Source organism: Triticum urartu, chromosome 5A, assembly GCF_056163025.1.
Source record: "Triticum urartu cultivar PI428250 chromosome 5A, HENAU_Tu73, whole genome shotgun sequence".
Classification (NCBI taxonomy): Eukaryota; Viridiplantae; Streptophyta; class Magnoliopsida; order Poales; family Poaceae; genus Triticum; species Triticum urartu.
In genome coordinates this window covers 676,810,502-676,836,869 of record NC_141877.1, presented here as the reverse complement: position 1 = coordinate 676,836,869, position 26,368 = coordinate 676,810,502, and the positions used below count along the sequence as shown (strand labels likewise).

Genomic DNA, 26,368 nt, shown 5'->3' with positions numbered 1-26,368 from the left:
TCGAATACAATCAAGCAGCACATAGGGTTTTACCTCCTTTAAGAGGGCCTGAACCTGGGTAAACACCGTGTCCTCATTGTCCCTTGCTACCATTGATCCTTAGACTCACAGCTTGGGCCCCCTACCCGAGATCTGCCGGTTTTGACACCGACACTGGGGCTCGCCGCCGTGAAGACGGAACCGGAGCTCGGCGACGTGGCGACCATGAAGTGGGCGCGGGAAGATTGGGCGCTGGTGGAGATGGAGCGCCAGTGCCGCGCCCTCACAGACATCGCCGTGCGCCGCCGCGGGCGCGACGAAAGGGGCATCATCGTGCTTGAAGACAGCGATGACGACGCGCCGCCACCTGCCAAACCTGTCCGCCTTGGCGACCCCGAGCAGGAGTCGAGCAGCGGCGTGAAGGAGAAGGACGACGGAGGCGACGGCGGCGACGACGGCGACTATGCCGCGCTCAGCGAGTTTTTTATTTAGTAATTTTCATTCTCTATGTAAAAGAAGTAGAACGCCAAAATTTATGTCCTGTTTGCCAAAATTTTGTAATGTTTGCCGAATTTAGTTGAATTTATTTTCAAAAATCTTCAAAAAGGGCAATTGGGGGCGACCTTGGGGGACGGCGGCTGGGAACCCGCTCACCCCAAGCCGATTTTTAGCGCCGGTTCGCCCTTATACGGCGATTTTTCGAGCCCCTGTGGGCCAACGGCTGGAGATGCTCTTACATATTAGTTATAGTACCATATCATATTTTTACTTGGGTGGCAATGCATATAATATTCTTATGATGCTAGCACGACGGAGGTTTTGCTATGCTATAAACTTCATGTGACAACGTCCTAGTGGCACATTTGTGAACAAAGGGCTACCGGTCGATGAGCATCTTAATAATATTAGGACCTCGATCCATTCCCAAAAAGTCTTGTCATAGCTAGCTAAAGTACAGCCAAGATGAGATGATGCCACTTGACCTGCAGGCTTCCTTAATTAATTAGCAGGACCTTGATCAATCCACAAGTCTTCTTGCTCCTAAATGTCAACTGCGGGCTAGACCAATTAATCTAATCTGCCACCATGCATGGTTACCGCATGAATACGGAAGGGGGAGGTTAACATGTACTCCCTTCATCCCATAATATAAGATGTTTTTTGACATTACACTAGTGTTAAAAAATGTCTTACATTATGGTACGAAGGGAGTACTATTTGTGAGCTAGTGCTCCATTTGCGGCAATAGGTTGGTCATACGTACTATAAGCATATATCATGCATATATATAGTGTTTAGATGAGGTGCTCGATATCTGAAACAGCCTAGCAATAAAACTCTTCAATGCATAGGTGATAATTGTATCAAAGAGCTTATCAACTTTCTTTATTTAATTTTTTAGCAACCAAAATCTGTTATGTAGGTCCATATGTTTGGACTCGTTCTTTCTGGGTTAGCAAAGTGATCTCTCTTCGTCTTAATTACTTTGCCATGTCATCTTTTTGTCTATGAGGGTGCTTGGATCCAAGGGGCTATTTTTAGTCTGACTAAAAATAGTCTCTTTTAGAGGCTAAAGTTCCAAGCACCCCTGACTAAAGAGAGGCTAGGAGTAGTCTTGAGGCTAAAAATTTTTAGTCATAGAAAACCTACTAAAATATGTATTAATCCTCTCTCTCATCATTTAATGTCTCTTCTTTAACACATGCGAGTTCTGGATTGGAGGGTTTGGAGGATAATAAATGATCAATAACTTGATTTTAGTCTTTTTACTATTTGGAGCCAAGCATGGGTGAGGCTAGCAAATTTTAGTCCCACTACTTTTAGTCATGGGACTAAAATGTATCCAAACACCCTCTATGTGTTATTTTTAGCACCGTGAAACGTTTGGGGAAGTGCCTAAGCATCACTGTACTTTTGATGCATTTAAGTGCTCTACTAAAATAACGCAATCTAATTTGGAATTTCTAATGTCATGAAATTCCTCCACAAAATAAAATAAAAATTATAACATGAAATCCAACAATTACAACAACAATAACTATGATTGGTCAAACTGTGCTGTGTTATTGCTGCATTATAAATAGAGCTATACGGAACATCGATCGATGGGTGACAGGCAGCAATAGCACTACTCTACTGCTACTAGTTTGTTCCTCCATATCCATCTCACAAGAGGTTTTGACCGATCGAGATTCATATAGAAATATGGCTAGGACCGTGCTAGATGGTGAGCTGTCGGTGCGCCGGGGCACGGCATCGCTGTTAGCGCCGGCGCGGCTAACGCCGCGGGAGAGCAAGCCGCTGTCGGACATCGACGACCAGGCGGTGTTGCGGTGCTACACCACAATGATCCACCTCTACCGAGGCCACCCTTCCAAGCGATTCATTGACCCGGCGGCGGCGGTGCGAGCCGCGCTGGCGGAGGCGCTGGTGCATTACTACCCGCTGGCCGGCCGGCTGCGCGCGGAAGCAGGCGGGAAGCTGCTTGTGGACTGCGCCGGGCAGGGCATCGTGTTCGCGGAGGCGGACGCCAACATCGCCGTCGACGATCTCGGTGACGTGCGGTACCCGCCGTTCCCGCGCTCCGAGAAGTTCATCTACGACGATCATGTCTACAGAGCGCCCCCGGCCGGCGTGCCGCTATCCTTGCCCGCAATCATCGACAAGCCCTTGATGTTTGTCCAGGTGACTCGCCTCAAGTGCGGAGGCTTCACCGTGTCCCAGCAGAACGCTCACTGCATCTGCGACGGCCCCGGCTTGGCGCAGTTCTGGAAGGCAGTAGGAGAGCTCGCCCGCGGCGCCGGCACGCCGTCCGTGCCGCCGGTCTGGGCCAGGGAGATCTTCAACGCGCGGCTGCCACCTCGCCCTTCCTTCGCTCACCACGAGTACCGGGAGCCAGCAGACGGGCGCGACCGGTTCGAGTCCACGCCACCGGACGACATGGCGCGCGTCCAGTTCTCCTTCGGGCCCGACGCTATCGCCGCGCTGCGTGGTCGGCTGGCGCCGGGAGCTGCATCGGCGTCCCAGTTGGACCTGGTGGTGGCCTGTGTGTGGAGAAGCCGCACGGCGGCGCTCGGTTACGAGCCCGGGGACGAGGTGCGGCTGATGATGGCCGTGAACGCGCGCGGCCGGCGCACGGACGCGTTCGGCGGCGAAATACCCTCCGGCTACTACGGCAACGCGTTCGTCTTCGTGGTGGCGCGCTGCGCCGCCGGGGAGCTGTGCGGCCGTGGCCTGGGCTACGCGGTGGAGCTGATCAGGGAGGCCAAGGCGAGGGTGACGTACGAGTACATGCGGTCGGTGGCTGACCTGATGGTGCTGGAGGGCCGTCCCGTGATCGCGAGGACGCGCTCCTTCGGCGTGTCGGACGTGAGCCATGCCGGATTCGACGAGGCCGAGTTCGGGTGGGGAAAGCCCGTCTACGCCGGCGTCATCGCGGACGCCCACCGCGGCGGCGCCAGCTTCCTGATGCGGGGCAAGAACGACGGGGGAGAGGACGAGACGTTCGTCGGCATCTACCTCCCGGGAGGCTGCACGGCAAGGTATCGGATGGAGGTGGAGGCACTCACCACCGCAAAGAATTTGGAAGAAGCGTCTTCAGCTCCGCTTGCCTTGCGTGCCCGCTACTAATTTAATCGAGGTGAACGCCGGCCATCACACACAGCAGATTCCAGCTCTCTCCGCACCGGCAAGATATGTTTTCGGTGCATGCGAACAACATCATGGATTTTCATTTTCTTTAGAGTGCGCCAACGGCGTACCATAGCTTATGAATTTTTCATATTCACCAACTTAACTGATGGATAATGCTAACAGGTACTTACACGGAATTACATCATGAGGCTGAAGAAGCAAAGTACTCCCTCCATTGCACAATGTAATGCACCCGCGTTTTCTGAGATTTAAGTTTGACCGTAAATTTAACTATCGAGACCGGCTGCAGCAAGGGCAAATATTATACCACTGAATTAGTATTTTCAATCTGAATTCAATGATATAATTTGTGTCCCCGCCTCAGTCGGTCTTGTAGGTTTAATTTACAGTCAAACTTGGACATTGGAAAGCACGGGCGCACTACATTGTGGAATGGAGGAAATATAGCGACCATCATCTAAAGCAAAATCATTTCTTTAGACAATAAATCTGAATCATATATAACGGGTTAAACTGTGTATTGCTTCTCTTTTATCCCATTTAGATACGATTAACTTGACACAAAAGCAGGATGTGTTTCGTTGCAATCTCACTACATCAAAATTCTTCACAGTTGACTCTATACCATGTACTCTCGCATTCAGAGATTCCCGTCAATAATAATAAACTAATCTGGAACTCAAAGATGCCACTAAAAATTAGGATTTTCATGTGGTATCTTTGAAGAGGAGTTGTGCTAACAAAAGACAACTTCGCTCGACTGGCAAGGAATTAAGAAGTGTAGTTTTTGTACTCATGACGAGACAATTAAACACCTCTTCTTTCAATGCAAGTTTACACGTTCTATATGGTCAGTCATTCAAATAGCGTCCAATTTGTATCCGCCCACAAGTGTTGCCAATATATATGGACACTGTCTTGACGGTATACCAAATACTTTTAGTATACTAATACGGGTGGGAGCGTCGGCCTTATTATGGTGGCTTTGACTATGTAGAAACGATTGTGTTTTTAATAGCAAAACATCTGCTCCTATGCAGGTTATTTATCATTGTACGCACTCAGTGGCGGAGCCAGGAAAAATGTATAACACGGGCCCACTGAAGGCAGCAACACTTCCGTACAAATTTTTGATCAAAAAAACAGTGAAGCAGATGTAATAGCATAATATTTTTCATTGATCACCACCATTCACCGTTGATACAAGGGGATATGCAAATTTTCAATTGTACATCACACAAAAGAAAAATCTAGATAATAGAAGATAGAGAAACTAACTTGCTCCAGGCCTTCAACTAAATGGCACTCGACGTGGTGGTTCATCGAACTCATCTATAATTGCATCTGTTGATATTCCAACAGCAATCTTCTTTTCAATATAAATTAGCAAGCAATCCCTTAGAAATCCATCTTCCATTTTATTCCGAAGCCTTGTCTTCACAAGTTTCATGGTAGAAAATGCACGTTCTGTCGTTGCCGTTGAAACCGGTAAAGTAAGAACAAGCCGAATGAGTCTGTACATTAAGAAGTAGTTGGAATTTTTAGCAATGAATAAATCAACCAATACAGGAACAGAGAACATTAGATACCTGTCGATCAAGTAATATTCATCTGATTTTCCACTAGATGCAAGTCGTTGACAAAGTTTTGATATAGTTGTCAAATTCTGAAACTTTGGGCTTGTGGGTACAACATTCTCATAATGTCATAACTGACATCTTAAATTATTCATTTCTTGTTCTTTAAAATCAGCAGGATAGAACTTTGAAGCCAGAGAACATATATTATCTATGTTAAATGAACGGAATGAATCTTTTGGGTCCAAGGAAGTACAGAGGATGAGAAGCTCTGTTGCTTGTTTGTTGAGTCTACAATTCAGCTCTTGTGCTTGCTGATCAACAGCAACCATGAAAATGTCACAGCGATAATGGTGCTCAACTGTAGTCTCATCCTCCGCACGAGAATTAATGAAATCCACATATAACTCACTCAAATGTGGTGTTTGAACTCCGTGTTTGGCACAGAATGAAAGCACGTCAGCTTTAAGCTTGTTCCAACCATTATCTCTTAGCTCCTGGATCAACATTTTGGTAGTCTTAACATCATCCATGGCATTCACAATATCTTGAGACTTTTGTTGCAACTTTTTGCATAGCATGTCCGTGATTCCCATAAGTTCTTTCATGACATGCAGAATAAATATGAAGTCAAAAGACATCATCAACTTAACAGCACCAGAAGCCTTTGCTCATGTGGAAGGTGAAGTACCAGATCCTTTAGAAGTTGCAATGCTTTTAAGTACCAAAAATGTTGGTTTGTACAATTTCACAAGGCTGCAAACAGAAGCATAGTGTGAACTCCACCTAGTATCACAAGGCCGTTGTAAAGTTCCGACTTGATTAGCCCCACTTCCAGTTTCAAGCTCACCAAGCTCAATCAAATGCTCCATTTCAGCAACTTGATTTGCTTGCAACTCATCATGTCTCTTACTAGGAGACACAACCATATTGATAACAAGAGCAAGATGATCAAAAAAGTTGTGAACATCGGCTACTTCTTTTGATGCAGCAACAAGAGCTATCTGCAACTGATGAGCAAAACAATGGATATAATATGCATAAGGACACTCCTCCATGAACTTTGCTTGTAGTCCATTCCACTCTCCACGCATGTTACTACCACCATCGTATCCTTGGCCGCGAATATTGTTCACATCTAACTGATGTTGAACCAAAACAGAAGATATCTCTTCTTTTAGAGTAGCCGAAGATGTATCAGCAACATGAACAATATCAAGAAAACGCTCACGAGTGAAACCAGGTTTATCAACAAAACGAATAACTAGTGCCATTTGCTCTCTTTTGGATTCATCTCTTGACTCGTCAACAAGTAAGCAGAACTTAGCATCTCCTATTTTTTTACGGATTTCACTTTGCACCTTAGAAGCAATGATACCTAGAAGTTCTTTTTGAATTGTAGGTGATGTGTACTTAGCATTGCCTGGAGCATTACCCAACACTACAGCACCAATTTCCTCATCATAAGAAGCTATCAATTTCACCATTTCAAGGAAATTACCTTGGTTCTTTGAATCAAGACTTTCATCATGTCCTCGGAAGGGGCAAGCTTGGAATGCTAACCACCGTAGTGAATCAACGGTTACTCTAAGCCGCAGCCTATTCCTTTTGATATCCCCATCTGTTTGCTTCACCACTAATGGTTCCATATGACATAGCTTATTCTTCAGATTATCATAACATTTTGCAGCATAATTATGAGCAGATTTACTGTCCTTTCCCATGTGAGTTAAGAATGCACATCTCTCTCCGTCATTAACTCTCTTCCATTTTTTGAATCCTTTCACTGTAAACACATCAGATCCTTTCTTTCCAAGTGGCTTCTTACAAAATAAAAAGCATGGAAAAAAGTAGACTGCATCTTTATCCGGCGAATATTTTAACCAAGGGAAGCTCTTAAACCAATGATACTGAAACTTGCGTGGATGGGTCACCGACTCATCAGGAGGATACTCATCCATTTTAAAATGATATGCCCCATGCTTTATATATGCCATTCGAGCTTTTTCTTGATCGTTAGGAGGATAATCTGAAATTTGGCACCGCAGACCTGGTTCTCTTTCGACTACCAAAATAGTAGAATCATCATTGCCTCTCCCTCTCATAACCTGAGGTGGTGTTGTTGATATTGGAGTTTCTTCTACTTGTTCTTGTTCATCTACTTGCTCTTCTTCATCTACCAAGGGAGGGGCATCAACCAAATTAATCTGTTCTGGAACATCATCAGTTCTTCTTTTCTTCTCAAAAAAAGAATGTAGTGTTGCAAGCTTTCTTTTATTTTTGGCCATGGAGACAACCGGTTACCCTAGAAAAATAAAAATAGACCACTATAAGACTATCCAATTTAGAGAATTGAAAAGCCAAACAAAAATTATAGAACAAATTTCAGATCTGAGAGACAGAGAAAGAGGGATCTCAAATCAAGAATATGTACCTCTTCTTGTGTGCTTGCAGCGGCTTGAAGAAAGATGAGTCGTCTAGCCGGCCGGCGGCGCTGCAACAACTACAGGAGAGAGCAACTAGAAAGATTTAGGAGATTTGGGGGCTAGTGGTTTGTCTCCATGGATGAGCAGAGCAAAGGGGGACCAAGGAAAGGGAAAGGTGGGAAGAGGAATCACGTGTGGCTGGGAGACGAGGGTGACTTTGCCTCTTTGTGTTTGGGATTAGCTTTTGGGAATTGGGATAGAATAACACTAGAGAAAAGTCAAGCCTTGTACAGGATTCATTGTGCCACTTTTGCTGTTGCTCATCGGTTAGGGAGGGCCACAAGGCCCAGAACAGCATAACACACAACTTCTGAAACAAAAGATCGCTGCTCTAAAAAAAATTTGGCATGTTGGCCCGGGCCTTGGCCCTTGCTGTCTCCGCCGTTGTACGCACTCACTTCGTATGCGGTCTACGCTACATTGAACGGAGTATAAATTGTTGTTCAAGGCGGTGTGATGAGGTTGGAGCGGGTGGCCAGGGAGGTTTTTACCCAACATGGATGGTAATATAATCTCCGGATCGGTCCATCTCCTTCGTCGACAATGGCATAGTTTTGGACTCATGTGGCTTTACTGTTGCCAACTTGTCATTCTTTTTTTACATATAATTTGTTAGACTGTTCGTTTAAGGTTGTGTATATTTTAGTCATGCAAAGGTCGGGTACCACTCATTATGCTTGATATCCACTTGATGCTACAATCTAAGTTAATAAAGACGCCTTTTATGAAGAAAAAAAACTGTGTATTGCTTCTTGCTTATGAAATGGTGCAACCTACTCTCAGTGGCGTCAAGGCTATGGTTCGCCCATACCAATTCTTATTAGGAATCACCTACAGGCGAGCGAATGGGGCAAGCCCATTACGCACTCGCACAACTCGGTCGTGTGTGGCTACAGGCCTGCTCGCTCTGCTCGAGTTTTTCTTTTTCTTTTGTTTTCCTTTGGTTTTTCATTTTTCTTCTGTTATAGTTTCTTTTTCACATATTTTATTTGGTTTTATTTCTTCATTACTTTTGGTTTTCTTTTGTTTTTTCTTGTATTCCTTGGTTTAAATCTATTATTTTTGTTTTTCACTGATTTTATTTTTCTTAACACAAGACTACTTATTCGCAGTATAAAATGTATATTTTTAGCGCACACACGGAACACTTTTTGATGCACTTTGAACATTTTTCAAATACACGATGTATATTTTAAAAAATACTCCCTCCGTTTCTTTTTAGTCCGCATATAAGGTTTGGTCAAAGTCAAGCTTTGTAAAGTTCGACTAACTTTATATTAAAAAATATAAACATTCATAATATGAAATCAATATTATCAGATGCATAATGAAACGTATGTTCATACTATATAGTTTTAGTACTGTAGATGTTCATATTCTTTTATATAAATTTGGTCAAACTTTGTACAGTTTGACTTTGACCAAATCTTATATGCGGACTAAAAAGAAACGGAGGGAGTACATGTTTGAACATTTTTTGAGTACAGAGTAACATTTTTCAACTACATATTGTACATTTTCTTAATGACAATAATCATGTTTACTGGAACACTTTATTTCACTGTATAATCATTTTATTTTAAATCTCACGAACATTTTTTTGAATCGCCGGAGTTTTTCTTTAAAATGTCATGTACCTTTTTTAACGGTCCGAAACATTTATTTTTACATTATGCAAACATTGTATTACATTGTATGCACTCTTTTTGAACATACCACAAAAAAAAAATTGAAACTCGTGGACATTTTTTAAAGCAACATAATTTTTTTCTGAATTGTGTTTACATTTGTTTACATTGTATAAACATTTTCTTAAATTTTGTTAAATGCATGATACTTTTATATGTGACAAACATTTTTCATACGCATGATTAACATTTTCTTATACACGTTTAGCATTTGTGAAATACATGATTAACATGTTCCCCAAAATTTATGTAAATTCTTTTTTGTAATTAATATATATATATAGTAAATGATGAAACAAAAAAATGTAAACAGAAATGTGAAAAAAAGATGGAAGGTAAAAAGAAAAAAGAAAACATGAGTGACCTCAGCGTGACGCAACCATGTGCTTATCAGGCGCCAAGCAACGACTCTTCTAGAGAATCTACGCTGGGAATCACAATGGGCAGCACATTGCCGCGCCCCAGCCGCGGAGCTACTGGAAGCAAGACTTGGTCGTGGCAGAACTAAAACCAAAGGAGGAGGATTCAAGAAAATTGAATTTATGTTTATGCCTTTTTTATTATGATGAACTGATGTGTTTTACTATTCTGAACTAGTGTGTTATTGTATTTTCAACTTAATGTACATCTCCGCCTTTGGTTAGTACCTTGTAAACTCATTATCTTTCCCATTTCCCTTAGCAAAGCCCTAGCTGTAAAGGGGGCAACAGATGTCACGCACAAAAGGAAGAAGGAGGGTCATCATGTTGCAGGATTGATGGGGACGACAAGTAATCCTCATCATTTCGCTGGTGGCGGCGGCATCATAACGGGTGGGGGACAGTGTCGACATGGGCTGCGGCAAAGAGGGGAGTGAATGCAAGATCCTCCGTTATGGCTCTAGGGCGCGGCTATGGCAGATCTCGTGTGGGTGCTCTGGATCAGCGTGTGTGCGGTCTTGCATCAGCGACAGAATGATGTGGCCTCCCACACCGTCAACAGCCTACTCTGGTGGTATGGCGGGATCCTAACGGTGGTAGCACCGTCATGGCTTTGGATGTGCGTTGTTGGTTTGCGGCGACAGATAGGCCGCTCTCGTGGGGCATCCTCAAGAGGATAGCGGCACGCCGATGCCCATAGGCATTGCCGCTGTTAGCGCCAAAGCTTGAACCCTTTCACTCGGCAACTCACCCATACTACCATGAGGCACCCAGGACAACCACGCCGGGTACAAGCCTCCAGATCTGGATATGGGCATCGCCACTGCCAATGACAAAGAGCGAGCTTGAGCTACCAGCTGCTACACCCCTCGCCGCCCAGATGACCAAGAGGCATAGCCACCACCGTCATGGTGTCCGTCGCCCGTCGGAGAGCCAGCCACGTGGACCACCATCCAGGGCCACCGACGTCGATCCGTCCAACGACATAGGCGCACCAAGGGAGCCTAACTCAGACCGTCACCACCAACGAGTAGCAGGCTGGGAAAGCACAACGCGAAGGCTTGCACTAGCGCGAACAAGTCGGCCTCTTGTGCGTGTGCGCCGCCGGACGTTGTCCACCACAACGAACAGGATCCACACTCCCGCCCAAGCCAGCCCGCTTGAATGCCAGTGACGTGGATCGCGCCGTGACGCCAATCCATAGCACCCGTGCCGCCCCATTGCCATCCAAAGGACCCAAGCAGTGCCAGCTCGCTGGCCTGCGGCACCCTGCCATCATCGCACCACCGCCGCGCGCCCACCACCCACCATGACACATCACGCCCCGCGCCAAGCCCGCGGCACCCTGCCAGAACCGCACCGCCGCCGCACACCACGACGCAGCGTGCCCCGCGCCACACGCAAGGATTTGGATTTCGTTTTGCAAATTTTACCGTCCCCTGACGAAATGGGCGAAATTCGGTAATTTCGGATTTTTTTCGGAAAATTCCGGACGAAAAGACTGAATCAAAATTTGAATTTTTGAACAAAAAATGAGCGAAATTTGGATGAAAAAGGACCGAAATTCTACCAAAAATTGAAATCCTGGAGCAAAGGAAACAAATAAGGATCTTACAGAATCGCAACTACCAATTGATTGCTTGCACGCATGATTCGCTTCAGTTGCAGCAAAATCCAATACGCTGCTCACTCCTGGACTCCTGGTCCCGTTCCGGCCGCACGCAGGTCCTATGGCCAACGACCGAGCTAGGGCCATACTTGCACTCGTCGCTGCACCAAGCTGCCGGACGGAGGCATATGGAACGATCAGCTAGCCCCCTGTGGCCGAGGCCATGCGTTCACGAGGCGGCGGCGCGAGCACATCTGGATCGGGACCGAGGAAGGCGCCGCCGCTAGAAGTGAGGAATTTGTTGCCATTTAGGTTTAGGAGTTTATTCAGGCCTTTTACTTCGTGGGAAGGGCTATCCAGGCTGGGCCGGACACTGGAATGGGCCAAAAGAATCAAATAGGGGCGAAAATTTTGGCCGGCTAACATATCTACCGGGCCTGAACGACACGGACGAATTTCGCCGGAATTTCGTTTTTTTCGGACCAAATCCAAAACTCTGGCCACACGTCAGGTTCAGGTGCAGGTGCAGATCCGGCCTCGCATGGCAAAGATATGGACCTCACAAAATCACTTAGAAACAAGGCTGTCGCCCGGCTTTATAAATGAAGCCCTTCACTTCAGATTCAGAATTTGACTGCGATTCCATATAATCTCATGAGCAGGTTGCAGACCATGCATCCACCCCAGGTACTACTAGTTGCCTACAAGTAGAAATCCAGCTCCAGAAGATTTTACCTAATTACCAAGTACCAATCCAGTAAAAATCTATCACACGGGAAGTGCATCCCGTAAATACTTTGACCTCGGTCCCAATCCCAACAAACAAAAACAGAGCCGAGGCCGTCTCGCTCACCAGATGCGGTGTCCGCCGCTGCAGCTCCAGGGCTCGAAACAGACGGGACAAGTGGGCGGCGGCGGCGGCGTGGTCACTGCGGCATGGTCGCCCTCCCTAACGGCCGCATCCTCCATCTCCATCTCCTTGGTCGCCGGAACCCTAACTGCCGAACCGGATGTGGTTTGAGGAGGCATCGGGAGAGAGCGGGGAGGGGAATGGAATTGGGAATTAGGAGTCACCGCGGAAAGAAAAGGCCTGAAGGGTTTTGCCATTTTATTTTTTATTTTGATTTTTTTTAGGGGTAGAACACACTTTTATTGATCATAAACCACAATTTGTGGAATACAATTTGCATGGGGACAAACAAGCCATAAGTGACGCCCCTGCTGGAGAGAAAGAGAGGATCCAACTATATTGTGAGCATCACCGTTCGACGCCCGCCCCTCAAAAACAAATTTACAATTAAACGCATAGGCTCGCAGGCCAATCTCTATTAAGATCGCGCCATACCTGCCTATATAACCCTTGTTTATATCATTGACCACCTGCTAGGAATCTGAAGCTATAATAAAATCATGGATATGCAAGTCTTCATCCAGTGACATCGCCTCTCTGCAGACAATTGCTTCTAGAGTATCAACATCATCGACACCTCGGACCACCAAAACTGAGCTGCCCAGGTAGTGTCCATTGTCATCTCTGCAGATCGCTGCCGCTGTACCTCCTCTGTTAAAACACATCACGCCGGCGTCAACATGGATCTTGGCAAAGCCTATTGGCGGTGCCTTCGGCCGAACTGTGGATGCAAGATTGGTCTGCCTAGTTCTCGCCCTGCCCATAGGCTTCCTGACACCCAAACTCTGCAGCTCACTTATGAATCTCTCAACAAAGCCGTGGGTAGCATATGGACTCTGGAAATTTCCCTCATGAATTGCTCAGTCAAATTTTCTGTTTTGATGAATGGGAAGAAGCTGGAGCAATTCTTACCCACGCGAGGTATAAGACAAGGGGACCCTATATCCCCAAACTTGTTTTTGATAGTAGCAGAGGGCCTTTCGTGCCTGTTGAAATCAAAAAGTGAGTCATCAAATCTTCATGGCTTAACGGTGGCACCTTTAGTGCCGCCAGTGAACCATTTGCTTTTCGCAGATGACAACCTGCTGTTTACTAAGGCCAATAGTATGGGTGCTACGGAGGTGCACCAAGTCTTGGATGTTTATTGTCAAGCTTCTGGGCAGCACATAAATTATGTCAAGTCCTCGCTCTTCTTCAGCAAGGGAGTTCCTGACAGTATACGCCAGCAAATTAAAGGGATACTCCAGGTACCAAATGAAACTTTGAATGAAAAATACCTTGGTATGCCGAGTGATATTGGTACGTCCAAAAACGGAGCCTTCAAATATTTGAAAGACAGGTTGTGGAACAAAGTCCAAGGTTGGATAGAGAAAAATTTATCCATGGCAGGAAAGGAAGTTTTGGTCAAGGCTGTAGCCCAAGCTGTCCCGGTTTATTCTATGTCATGCTTCAAATTGCCAAGAGGTTTGTGTGAGCATTTGAACATGTTGATTCGGAAATTTTGGTGGGGAAGTAAGGATGGGCAACACAAGCCAAGCTGGGTGTCTTGGAAGGCAATGACACAGCCCAAGAATATGAGTGGTTTGGGCTTTAAAGATTTTGAGCTCTTTAACTTGGCGATGCTAGCAAAGCAAGCATAGAGGATCTTGCAAAACTCGGAGTCTCTTAGTGCTCGCATTTTGAGGAGTATATACTTCCCAACTATGTCGTTTCTGGATGCTTCGTTGGGAAGCCATCCTAGCCAAATTTGGCGAGCTGTTATAGAAGGCAAAGAGGTCTTGAAGCAAGGACTGGTCAGACGGATTGGCAATGGAGAGACCACGAACATTTGGAACGATAACTGGCTGCCTCGTACGGAAATGATGCGCCCGTACGGGAGTAGGATAACACACCCGCCTGTACATGTATCAGAACTCATTGATGCTACCTCAGCGACATGGGACAGGGAGAGGTTAGAACAGGTACTCATGCCTATGGATGTTCCTATCGTTATGAGAATACCCTTATGCACAAGAAATATTGCCGACTTCTGGTCCTGGCATTATGAGAAGTCCGGAATATTCACGGTCCGGTCTGCCTATGCTATGTTGGTCTCCACTAGGAGGAGGAGAGAGGCATGGTTGGAGGAAACAGCCGGTTCATCAAGTACGGACTCAGAAGGATCAGCATGGAAGTACTTGTGGAAAGTGCAAGTGCCGAGCAAAGTACGGATGTTTCTGTAGAGACTTGCAAAACAATCATTGCCTACAGAGGATGTAAGATCATACAGAAATATGTCTACAACTAGTTCATGTGGTATATGTGGTGCGCCGGACTCATGGCACCACTCATTGCTGGAGTGCACCTCCGCGAGGTGTGTTTGGGCCCTGGCAGATGCAGATCAAGCAGAACAGCTGAGTGTTTCCACGGAGCCGAGTGCCAAACTTTGGCTCTTCCCAATGATGGAAGTGTTACCGCATGCATCTTTTGTTAAGTTAGCAGTTACATTATGGGTGATTTGGTGGGCTCGCCGGCAATTTTTTATTTTGATAGAGAAAAGGGTTTTGCTATCTGCCGTGCCGCGTCAAGGCGCTGTTTACGGCCTTATTCATACTCGCCGCCTATGCTATGGGCCAGCCCATGTAACCTCCGGCCGGTCCTTGCGGTTTTTTCTGTTGCGGGTTTCTATGCATTTTTTTGAGCATCAGTACAGATACAAGCGTCCATATACACGTGCATACACTCATCTCTACGAACGCATACATTCACACCCTATCCCTATGAGCACCTCGAGAGACTGAGCCGACATATCATCTTGAGATTTACGAAGTCACCACAGAGCATCTTTTTCTATTTCATTTTTTTCTTTCTCTCTCCTTATAGGGAGTCAAAGCGAGCACGCCCGGACACTGACCAGGCGCGTCCACGGACATTTGGAGAACTAAATTTGTTTAGTCCAGCTGTAGATGCCCTTAAACACTAATTTGGACAACTCCCATGGTTTCCATGTGGGGAACAAGAAAGTGGTGGGCTTGTTACCCATTCCACTCGACGCGACAGGCCCACGCCCAACCTATCGGATCGAGCGCAAATATGTCCATCGAGCTAAATCCGATTTGGCGCCATCTGCGCCTGCTACAGTACAATTCACCTTCTCCGCTGGACCGGTCCATCTAGCTTTTTTCTCTATTTTTTCTAACCACAAAAAAGGAGTGCTAGTGCTGCAACCTGAACAGGGACGTCCTGCCTAATTGTTAGCTGCAGTAACCACCCTGTCATCCCAACTATTTTTTTTGACGCGAAACAAGGAATTTTATTGCATGATAGATATCCGGTTACAATCAGCTAGGAAGCTGCTAACTAGGAATGATGGACAAGAGTCCAGCCAAACATCTGATATTGAGAGGGTGGTTGCATGTTTTGCGCATAGGTCAGCCGAACTGTTGGCTTCTCTTGCGACATGCTGGATCGAGAAGGAAACAAAGTTTGCAGCTCTTTCCTTGATTTCATCGAAGATAGGCTTCACAATCGATCTAGGACTGTGATGCGAGTTCCAGAGGTTCGCTACCTCCAAGCAGTCCACCTCCATTGCCACGTACGAGAAGCCCCTTAGCTGGGCAAATATCACTCCCTCTCGCGGGGCTAGGGTTTCGGCAATGAAGGGGTCAGTTACACCAGGGAGTGGCTTGCTCCAAGCACCAATGAAAGAGAGATGGGAGCGAGCAACTCCTCCCGCGCCTCCAACCTGAAGCTGTGTGTCGAGGGCGCGGTCTGTGTTGATTTTAATCCATCCAGGCTGTGGTGGATTCCAGCTCTGAATACTCCCGCTGCGTCGCTGTGTTGGAGGAAGATCGAGTATGGCCAAGTCATCTCGTGCCCATTTTATTGCTTGGCCTGGATCGTATCCTTCTTCATCATGCGTCCAGCGATTCCGCGAGGTCCAGATCAAGTGCATGATTGTAATTATCTTGCATCTGTCTGAGTCTGAGAATCTAGTGTCGAGCACCAAATCTCGCGCCCATGTATCATGGTGTAGCCGTGGAAGCTTTAGTCCAATGACTTCCTTAGCTGCAGCCCAAAAAGCTTGTGCATGTGTGCAATGTATGAGTGCGTGCATTAGGTCTTCATCCATTGTCTTGCATAGATCGCACCTAGAGTTGGTGCGGATATGGCGATATTGCATGCTGGCGTAGTCAGGGAGAATCCCTCTGAGAACTCGCCACATGATACCTGAACTCTTGGGGTCACTTTGAGTTTCCATAGAGTAGTCCACAACTGTTTTTGCGAAGCTGAGGTTCCCACTACTGTCCCTTCCTCTAGAGCTCGACGCTCGTTTTGAGTCACAAGAGTACGATAGGCTGATTTTACAGTGTACTCACCGGATCTTTCAAAAGCCCAAGCCAGGAAATCTTCTCCACCGTTGTGCCGAATAGAAATGTTATAAGTGTGGCCTCCGCATCAGGTGCAAGAAAATTCCGACGTATTGTTTCAATATCCCAGGTTCCCGTACTGTCATCGATTAGTTCAGACCCACTGTAGCGGGTCATTCCCTGTCCTCCCCATGGGTTTGAGGGTGGAAGTGGTGGGGATCCAAGAATCGTTCCATATGGAGATTGAATCTCCGTTGCCAACTCGTTTGATCAAACCCGTTTGCAAAGCCTTTCTCCCCGCAATGATTGCTTTCCAGGTTGCTGACGAAGTGGATGGAGCGTTGGCTTGCATAAAATCACAATCCGGGAAATATTTCCCTTTGAGAACTCGAGAGCAGAGGGAGTTGGGATGGGTGAGGGCTGGAATTCAAGCCGAGTCAAGCTAGCTCGGCTCGACTCGCTAGAGCTCGTTTCGTTAACGAGCTAGCTCGACTCGACTCATTATTATAACGATCTCAAATCCAAGATTGGCTCGACTCGTATAACTCGCGAGCTGGCTCGTTTAGCTTGTTAAGCTCGTTAAAGATATGAACATAAACCCTCAAATATTATAAAAATAATTATGTATATATTAAACATATATATCACTAAACAATAGTAATTTCCTTGTAATGCATGAGTCTCCTAGGCGGCTGGGCCTTCAACGGCTAGGCCTTGTGTTGTGCATCTGGGACATAGGGTGCTAAGTGGCTGATCTTTTTTTGTATTGGAAGTGGCTGATTTTTTGTACCGAGCCTAACGAGTTACACGAGTGCTCGTGAGATTGGCTCGTTTAACTTGGTCAATAAACGATCTTAAATTAAAGCTCGGCTCGACTCGTTATTCTTCGAGTTCGAGTCGATTCAAGCCGAGTCACGAGCTACTCGTTTAGCTCGCGAGCTTCGAGCTTTTTTTCCAGCCCTAGGATGGGTTATGAGTCGCCAGCCGTGTTTCCCCAGGAGCGCCAGATTAAACTTTTCAAACTCTCTGAACCCCATGCCCCCTTGAACCTTTGGTGTTGACAAATTCTCCCATGACAGCCAGTGCACGGACCGCCTATCAATAGAGCTGCTCCACCAATATTTTGCCATCGAAGATGTGAGTTCTTTGCGAACTTTTTTCGACAATAAGAAACAGGACATACTGAAGGTAGGGATGGCTTGAATGACTGACTTCAGCAGTACCTCACGTCCCGCACATGCAAGGAAGCGCTCTGACCAACCTTGCATACTAGCGCGGCTTCTTTCTCCAATGTGGTCGAAGGAGCCGCTGGTTATGCGTCCTACCGCAGTTGGTAGGCCCAAGTATCTTTCCGTGAAAGCTTCAGAAAGAATTCCCAATTCTTACTTTACTATTTCACGAACAGGCTGACATGCATTCGGGCTGAAGTAGATTGAGCTCTTGGCTTTGTTAACAGCTTGCCCGGAGCATTGAGCATAGATCCGTAGGATCTCATTCAACCTTCGCGCACTATCAAGGTTAGCGCCGAGAAAGATGAGACTGTCATCTGCGAACAATAGGTGGTTAACCCATGGTGAGCGTACACTCATGCGAATCCCACGATCAATATGAGGGCCACCAAAATTGTTCATTAACGAAGTGAAACCTTCTGCACAAATAAGGAATAGAAAGGGGGACATTGGACACCCCTGGCGCAATCCCTTTGTCGGCTGAAAAAAAGGTAGAAGTGTTCCATTTACTTTGACAGAGAAGCGGACAGAGGATACACACTTCATGACCAGTCTGACGAACTTGTCACAAAAGCCAAGCTTGGTCATCATAGCTTCCAGGTAGTGCCACTCCACCCTGTCAAAAGCTTTGAGCATATCCAACTTGACAGCACATGAAGAATTCTTTCCTTTCTTTTTCTTCTTCATTGCATGGATGCTTTCGTATGCTACCAGAACGTTGTCAGTGATGAGACGTCCCGGGACGAAGGCACTTTGCTCGTCACCTATAACCTCATCCATCATATCCCTCATGCGGTTGGTGTTTGCTTTTGCGGCTATTTTGTACAATACTGGACAGAGAGCTATCGGGCGAAATTGTGTAATTTTTTGAGGATTACGCACCTTAGGGATAAGAGTTATGGCTGTGTCATTAAGTCCCCCGGGTAGTTCACCTCCATTCAGAAATTCCAGAATGGCTATTGTTATGTCGTCGCCAAGAATGTCCCAATGCCTTTGAAAGAATCCGGCAGTGAAGCCATCTACACCCGGCGCCTTGGATGGGGCCATCTGAAACAAGGTTGTCCGCACCTCGTCGGCAGTGTATTCTTTTTCCAGTTTTTCGTTCATTGCTGCCGATACACGCGGTGTGACAAACTGTAATAGTTCTGACATGTCGCTGTAACCTTGAGAGGTATATAGGCTCATGTAGAAATTTTGGATCTCCTCGGCCACCTCATCATGCTCTGAACATATATAGCCATCGTCCCTTTCTAGGGTGGTGATCCGATTTATCCGTTTCCGTTGCGACGCTCGGGCGTGGAAAACCTTTGTGTTCCTGTCGCCGGCTCGATGTTGGGGAACGTTGCAGAAAACAAAAATTTTCCTACGGTTTCATCAAGATCCATCTATGAATTCATCTAGCAACGAGTGATTGGATTGAATCTACATACCTTTGTAGATCACGCGCGGAAGCGTTCAAAGAACGGGGATGAGGAAGTCGTACTCGACGTGATCCAAATCACCGGAGATCCTAGCGCCGAACGGACGGCACCTCCGTGTTCAACACACGTACGGTCAGCATAACGTCTCCTTCTTCTTGATCCAGCAAGGGGGAAGGAGAGGTTGAGGGAGATGGCTCTAGCAGCAGCACGACGGCGTGGTGGTGATGGAGCTGCAGTACTCCGGCAGGGCTTCGCCAAGCACTATATGGAGGAGGAGGATGTGTTGGAGAGGGAGAAGGAGGCACCAAAGGCGTGGATTGAGAGGCCCTCCTTCCCCCACTATATATAGGGAGCCTAGGGGGGGCGCCGGCCCTAGGAGATCCAATCTCCTAGGGGGGCGGCGGCCAAGGGAGGAATCCCTCCTCCCCAAGGCACCTAGTAGGTGCCTTCCCCTTTTGGGACTCTTCCCTTTCTTGAACCCTATGCGCATGGGCCTCTTGGGGCTGGTGCCCTTGGCCCATATGGGCCAAGGCGCACCCCCTACAGCCCATGTGGCCCCCCGGGGCAGGTGGCCCCACCAAGTGGACCCCCGGGACCCTTCCGGTGGTCCCGGTACAATACCGGTGACCCCGAAACTTGTCCCGATGCCTGAAATAGCACTTCCTATATGTAATTCTTTACCTCCGGACCATTCCGGAACTCCTCGTGACATCCGGGATCTCATCCGGGACTCCGAACAACATTCGGGTTACTGCATATACATATCCCTACAACCCTAGTGTCACCGAACCTTAAGTGTGTAGACCCTACGGGTTCGGGAGACATGTAGACATGACCGAGATCGCTCTCCGGTCAATAACCAACAGCGGGATCTGGATACCCATGTTGGCTCCCACATGCTCCTCGATGATCTCATCGGATGAACCACGATGTCGAGGATTCAAGCAACCCCGTATACAATTCCCTTTGTCAATCGGTATGTTACTTGCCCGAGATCCGATCGTCGGTATCCCAATACCTCGTTCAATCTCGTTACCGGCAAGTCACTTTACTCATACCGCAATGCATGATCCCGTGACCAGACACTTGGTCACTTTGAGCTCATTATGATGATGCATTACCGAGTGGGCCCAGTGATACCTCTCCATCATACAGAGTGACAAATCCCAGTCTTGATCCGTGTCAACCCAACAGACACTTTCAGAGATACCCGTATATAGTCACCCAGTTACGTTGTGACGTTTGGTACACCCAAAGCACTCCTACGGTATCCGGGAGTTACACGATCTCATGGTCTAAGGAAAAGATACTTGACATTGGAAAACTCTAGAAAACGAACTATACGATCTTATGCTATGTTTAGGATTGGGTCTTGTCCATCACATCATTCTCCTAATGATGTGATCCCGTTATCAATGACATCCAATGTCCATCGTCAGGAAACCATGACTATTTGTTGATCAACGAGCTAGTCAACTAGAGGCTTACTAGGGACATGTTGGTGTCTATTATTCACACATGTATTACGATTTCCAGATAACACAATTATAGCATGAATAAAAGACAATTATCATGAACAAGGAAATATAATAATAATGCTTTTATTATTGCCTCTAGGGCATATTTCCAACAGTCTCCCACTTGCACTAGAGTCAATAATCTAGTTACATTGTGATGAATCGAACACCCATGGAATTCTGGTGTTGATCATGTTTTGCTCTAGGGAGAGGTTTAGTCAACGGATCTGCTACATTCAGGTCCGTATGTACTTTACAAATATCTATGTCTCTATCTTGAACATTTTCACGAATGGAGTTGAAGCGACGCTTGATGTGCCTTGTCTTCTTGTGAAACCTGGGCTCCTTGGCAAGTGCAATAGCTCCAGTGTTGTCACAGAAGAGCTTGATCGGCCCCGACGCATTGGGTATGACTCCTAGGTCGGTGATGAACTCCTTCACCCAAATTGCTTCATGCGCTGCCTCCGAGGCTGCCATGTACTCCGCTTCACATGTAGATCCCGCCACGACGCTCTGCTTGCAACTGCACCAGCTTACTGCCCCACCATTCAAAATATACACGTATCCGGTTTGTGACTTTGAGTCATCCAGATCTGTGTCGAAGCTAGCGTCGACGTAACCCTTTACGACGAGCTCTTCGTCACCTCCATAGACGAGAAACATTTCCTTAGTCCTTTTCAGGTACTTCAGGATATTCTTGACCGCTGTCCAGTGTTCCTTGCCGGGATTACCTTGGTACCTTCCTACCAAACTTACGGCAAGGTTTACATCAGGTCTGGTACACAACATGGCATACATAATAGAACCTATGGCTGAGGCATAGGGGATGACACTCATCTCTTCTATATCTTCTGTCGTGGTCGGACATTGAGCTGAGCTCAATTTCACACCTTGCAACACAGGCAAGAACCCCTTCTTAGACTGATCCATATTGAACTTCTTCAATATCTTATCAAGGTATGTGCTTTGTGAAAGACCTATGAGGCGTCTTGATCTATCTCTATAGATCTTGATGCCTAATATATATGCAGCTTCTCCAAGGTCCTTCATTGAAAAACTCTTATTCAAGTAGGCCTTAATGCTGTCCAAGAGTTCTATATCATTTCCCATCAAAAGTATGTCATCTACATATAATATGAGAAATGCTACAGAGCTCCCACTCACTTTCTTGTAAATACAGGCTTCTCCATAAGTCTGCGTAAACCCAAACGCTTTGATCATCTCATCAAAGCGAATGTTCCAACTCCGAGATGCTTGCACCAGCCCATAAATCGAGCGTTAGAGCTTGCACACCTTGTCAGCATTCTTAGGATCGACAAACCTTATGGCTGCATCATATACAATTCTTCCTTAAGGAAACCATTAAGGAATGCCATTTTGACGTCCATTTGCCATATCTCATAATCATAGAATGCGGCAATTGCTAACATGATTCGGACGGACTTTAGCTTCGCTACCGGTGAGAAAGTCTCATCGCAGTCAACCCCTTGAACTTGTCGATAACCCTTAGCGACAAGCCGAGCTTTATAGATGGTCACATTACCATCCGCGTCTGTCTTCTTCTTAAATATCCATTTATTTTCTATGGCTCGCCGCTCAACGGGCAAGTTAGTCAAAGTCCATACTTCGTTTTCATACATGGATCCTATCTCGGATTTCATGGCTTCTAGCCATTTGTCGGAATCCGGGCCCGCCATCGCTTCTTCATAGTTCGAAGGTTCACCGTTGTCTAACAACATGATTTCCAAGACAGGGTTGCCGTACCAATCTGGTGCGGAACGTGTCCTTGTGGACCTTCGAATTTCAGTAGGAGCTTGATCAGAAGTATCTTGATCATCATCATTAACTTCCTCTCTAGTCGGTGCAGGCACCTCAGAAACATTTTCTTGAGTTGCGCCATTTTCCGGTTCAAGAGGTAATACTTCATCAAGTTCTACTTTCCTCCCACTTACTTCTTTCGAGAGAAACTCCTTCTCTAGAAAGGATCCATTCTTGGCAACAAAGATCTTGCCTTCGGATTTGAGGTAGAAGGTATACCCAATAGTTTCTTTAGGGTATCCTATGAAGACGCATTTTTCCGACTTGGGTTCGAGCTTTTCAGGTTGAAGTTTCTTGACATAAGCATCGCATCCCCAAACTTTTAGAAACGACAGCTTAGGTTTCTTCCCAAACCATAATTCATACGCTGTCGTCTCAACGGATTTCGACGGAGCCCTATTTAAAGTGAATGCGGCAGTCTCTAAAGCATAGCCCCAAAAAGATAGCGGTAAATCGGTAAGAGACATCATAGATCGCACCATATCCAATAGAGTGCGATTACGACGTTCGGACACACCATTACGCTGAGGTGTTCCAGGCGGCGTGAGTTGTGAAACTATTCCATATTTTCTTAAGTGTGTGCCAAACTCGTGACTCAAGTATTCTCCTCCACGATCTGATCGCAGGAACTTGATTTTCCTGTCATGTTGATTCTCAACCTCACTCTGAAATTCCTTGAACTTTTCAAAGGTCTCAGAATTGTGTTTCATTAAGTAGACATACCCATATCTACTCAAGTCATCAGTGAGGGTGAGAACATAACGATAGCCACCGAGAGCCTCAACACTCATTGGACCGCACACATCAGTATGTATGATTTCCAATAAGTTGGTTGCTCGCTCCATTGTTCCTGAGAACGGAGTCTTGGTCATTTTACCCATGAGGCATGGTTCGCACGTGTCAAATGATTCGTAATCAAGAGACTCTAAAAGTCCATCAGCATGGAGCTTCTTCACGCGTTTGACACCTATGTGACCAAGGCGGCAGTGCCACAAGTATGTGGGACTATCATTATCAATCTTACATTTTTTAGTACTCACACTATGAACATGTGTAGCATTACGCTCGAGATTCATTAAGAATAAACCATTCACCATCGGAGCATGACCATAAAACATATCTCTCATATAAATAGAACAACCATTATTCTCGGATTTAAATGAGTAGCCATCTCGTATTAAACGAGATCCTGATACAATGTTCATGCTCAAACTTGGCACTAAATAACAATTATTGAGATTCAAAACTAATCCCGTAGGTAAATGTAGAGGTAGCGTGCCGACGGCGATAACATCGACCTTGGAACCATTCCCGAAGCGCATCGTCACCTCGTCCTTCGCCAGTCTCCACTTATTCCGCAGCTCCTGCTTTGAGTTACAAATGTGAGAAACTGCACCGGTATCAAATACCCAGGAGCTACTACGAGTACTGGTAAGGTACACATCAATTACATGTATATCACATATACCTTTCGTTTTGCCGGCCTTCTTATCCGCTAAGTATTTGGGGCAGTTCCGCTTCCAGTGACCACTTTCCTTGCAATAAAAGCACTCAGTCTCGGGCTTGGGTCCATTCTTTGGCTTCTTCCCGGCAGCTTGCTTGCCAGGCGCGGCAACTCCCTTGCCGTCCTTCTTGAAGTTCTTCTTACCCTTGCCCTTTTTGAACTTAGTGGTTTTATTCACCATCAACACTTGATGTTCCTTTTTGACGTCTACCTCTGCTGATTTCAGCATTGCAAATACTTCAGGAATGGTCTTTTCCATCCCCTGCATATTGAAGTTCATCACAAAGCTCTTGTAGCTCGGTGGAAGCGACTGAAGGATTCTGTCAATGACCGCGTCATCCGGGAGATTAACTCCCAGCTGAGTCAAGCGGTTATGCAACCCAGACATAGTGAGTATGTGCTCACTGACAGAACTGTTTTCCTCCATCTTACAGATGAAGAACTTGTCGGAGACTTGATATCTCTCGACCCGGGCATGAGCTTGGAAAACCATTTTCAACTCTTCGAACATCTCATATGCTCCATGTCTCTCAAAACGCTTTTGGAGCCCCGGCTCTAAGCTGTAAAGCATGCCGCACTGAACGAGGGAGTAGTCATCGGTACGTGCCTGCCAAGCGTTCATAACGTCTTGTTCTGCAGGGAGAACAGGTGCGTCACCTAGCGGTGCTTGTAGGACATAATCTTTCTTGGCAGCTATGAGGATGATCCTCAGGTTCCGGACCCAGTCCGTGTAGTTGCTGCCATCGTCTTTCAGCTTGGTTTTCTCTAGGAACGCGTTGAAGTTGAGGACTACGTTGGCCATTTGATCTACAAGACATATTGAAAATTTTTAGACTAAGTTCATGATAATTAAGTTCATCTAATCAAATTATAATGAACTCCCACTCAGATAGACATCCCTCCAGTCATCTAAGTATAACATGATCCGAGTTAACTAGGCCGTGTCCGATCATCACGTGAGATGGACTAGTCAACGTCGGTGAACATCTTCATGTTGATCGTATCTTCTATACGACTCATGCTCGACCTTTCGGTCTTCTGTGTTCTGAGGCCATGTCTGTACATGCTAGGCTCGTCAAGTCAACCTAAGTGTTTGCATGTGTAAATCTGTCTTACACCCGTTGTATGTGAACATTAGAATCTATCACACCCGATCATCACGTGGTGCTTCGAAACAACGAACTGTCGCAACGGTGCACAGTTAGGGGGAACACTTTCTTGAAATTATTATGAGGGATCATCTTATTTACTACCGTCGTTCTAAGTAAACAAGATGCATAAATATGATAAACATCACATGCAATCAAATAATAATAGTGACATGATATGGCCAATATCACATAGCTCCTTTGATCTCCATCTTGGGGCTCCATGATCATCTTGTCACCAGCATGACACCATGATCTCCATCATCATGATCTCCATCATCGTGTCTCCATGAAGTTGCTCGCCAACTATTACTTCTACTACTATGGCTAACGCGTTTAGCAATAAAGTAAAGTAATTTACATGGCGTTTCTCAATGACACGCAGGTCATACAAAAAATATAGACAACTCCTATGGCTCCTGCCGGTTGTCATACTCATCGACATGCAAGTCGTGATTCCTATTACAATAGCATGAACATCTCATACATCACATATAGATCATTCATCATTCATCACAACTTTGGCCATATCATATCACAAAGCACTTGCTGCAAAAACAAGTTAGACGTCCTCTAATTGTTGTTGCAAGTTTTACGTGGCTGAAGTAGGGTTCTAGCAAGAACGTTTTCTTACCTACGTGAAAGCCACAACGTGATTTGTCAACTTCTATTTACCCTTTATAAGGACCCTTTTCATCGAATCCGCTCCAACTAAAGTGGGAGAGACAGACACCCGCCAGCCATCTTATGCAACTTGTGCATGTTACTCGGTGGAACCGGTCTCACGTAAGCGTACGTGTAAGGTTGGTCCGGGCCGCTTCATCCCACAATACCGTTGAAGCAAGATAAGACTAGTAGCAGCAAGAAAGTTGATAACATCAATGCCCACAACAAATTGTGTTCTACTCGTGCAAGAGAACTACGCATAGACCTAGCTCATGATGCCACTGTTGGGGAACGTTGCAGAAAACAAAAATTTTCCTACGGTTTCACCAAGATCCATCTATGAGTTCATCTAGCAACGAGTGATTGGATTGCATCTACATACCTTTGTAGATCA

General features: G+C 46.0%; 2 protein-coding genes across 2 annotated transcripts; one reads left to right on the top strand and one right to left on the bottom strand.

The window, feature by feature from the left end:
* The first annotated feature begins 1,995 nt into the window (after window positions 1–1,995).
* Window positions 1,996–5,145, top strand: LOC125527812 (benzyl alcohol O-benzoyltransferase). The gene is made up of 2 exons (XM_087522344.1): window positions 1,996–3,619; window positions 3,796–5,145. The coding sequence occupies exon 1, from the start codon at window positions 2,020–2,022 to the stop codon at window positions 3,607–3,609; it is 1,590 nt and encodes a 529-aa protein (XP_087378470.1). The 5' UTR covers window positions 1,996–2,019; the 3' UTR covers window positions 3,610–3,619; window positions 3,796–5,145.
* Window positions 5,146–5,408: 263 nt separating this feature from the next.
* On the bottom strand, window positions 5,409–7,823 carry LOC125527813 (uncharacterized). Its single transcript, XM_048692323.2, has 2 exons — window positions 7,645–7,823; window positions 5,409–7,515 (listed from the first exon to the last, which is right to left on the bottom strand). The coding sequence occupies exon 2, from the start codon at window positions 7,496–7,498 to the stop codon at window positions 5,882–5,884; it is 1,617 nt and encodes a 538-aa protein (XP_048548280.2). The 5' UTR covers window positions 7,499–7,515; window positions 7,645–7,823; the 3' UTR covers window positions 5,409–5,881.
* Window positions 7,824–26,368: the final 18,545 nt, after the last annotated feature.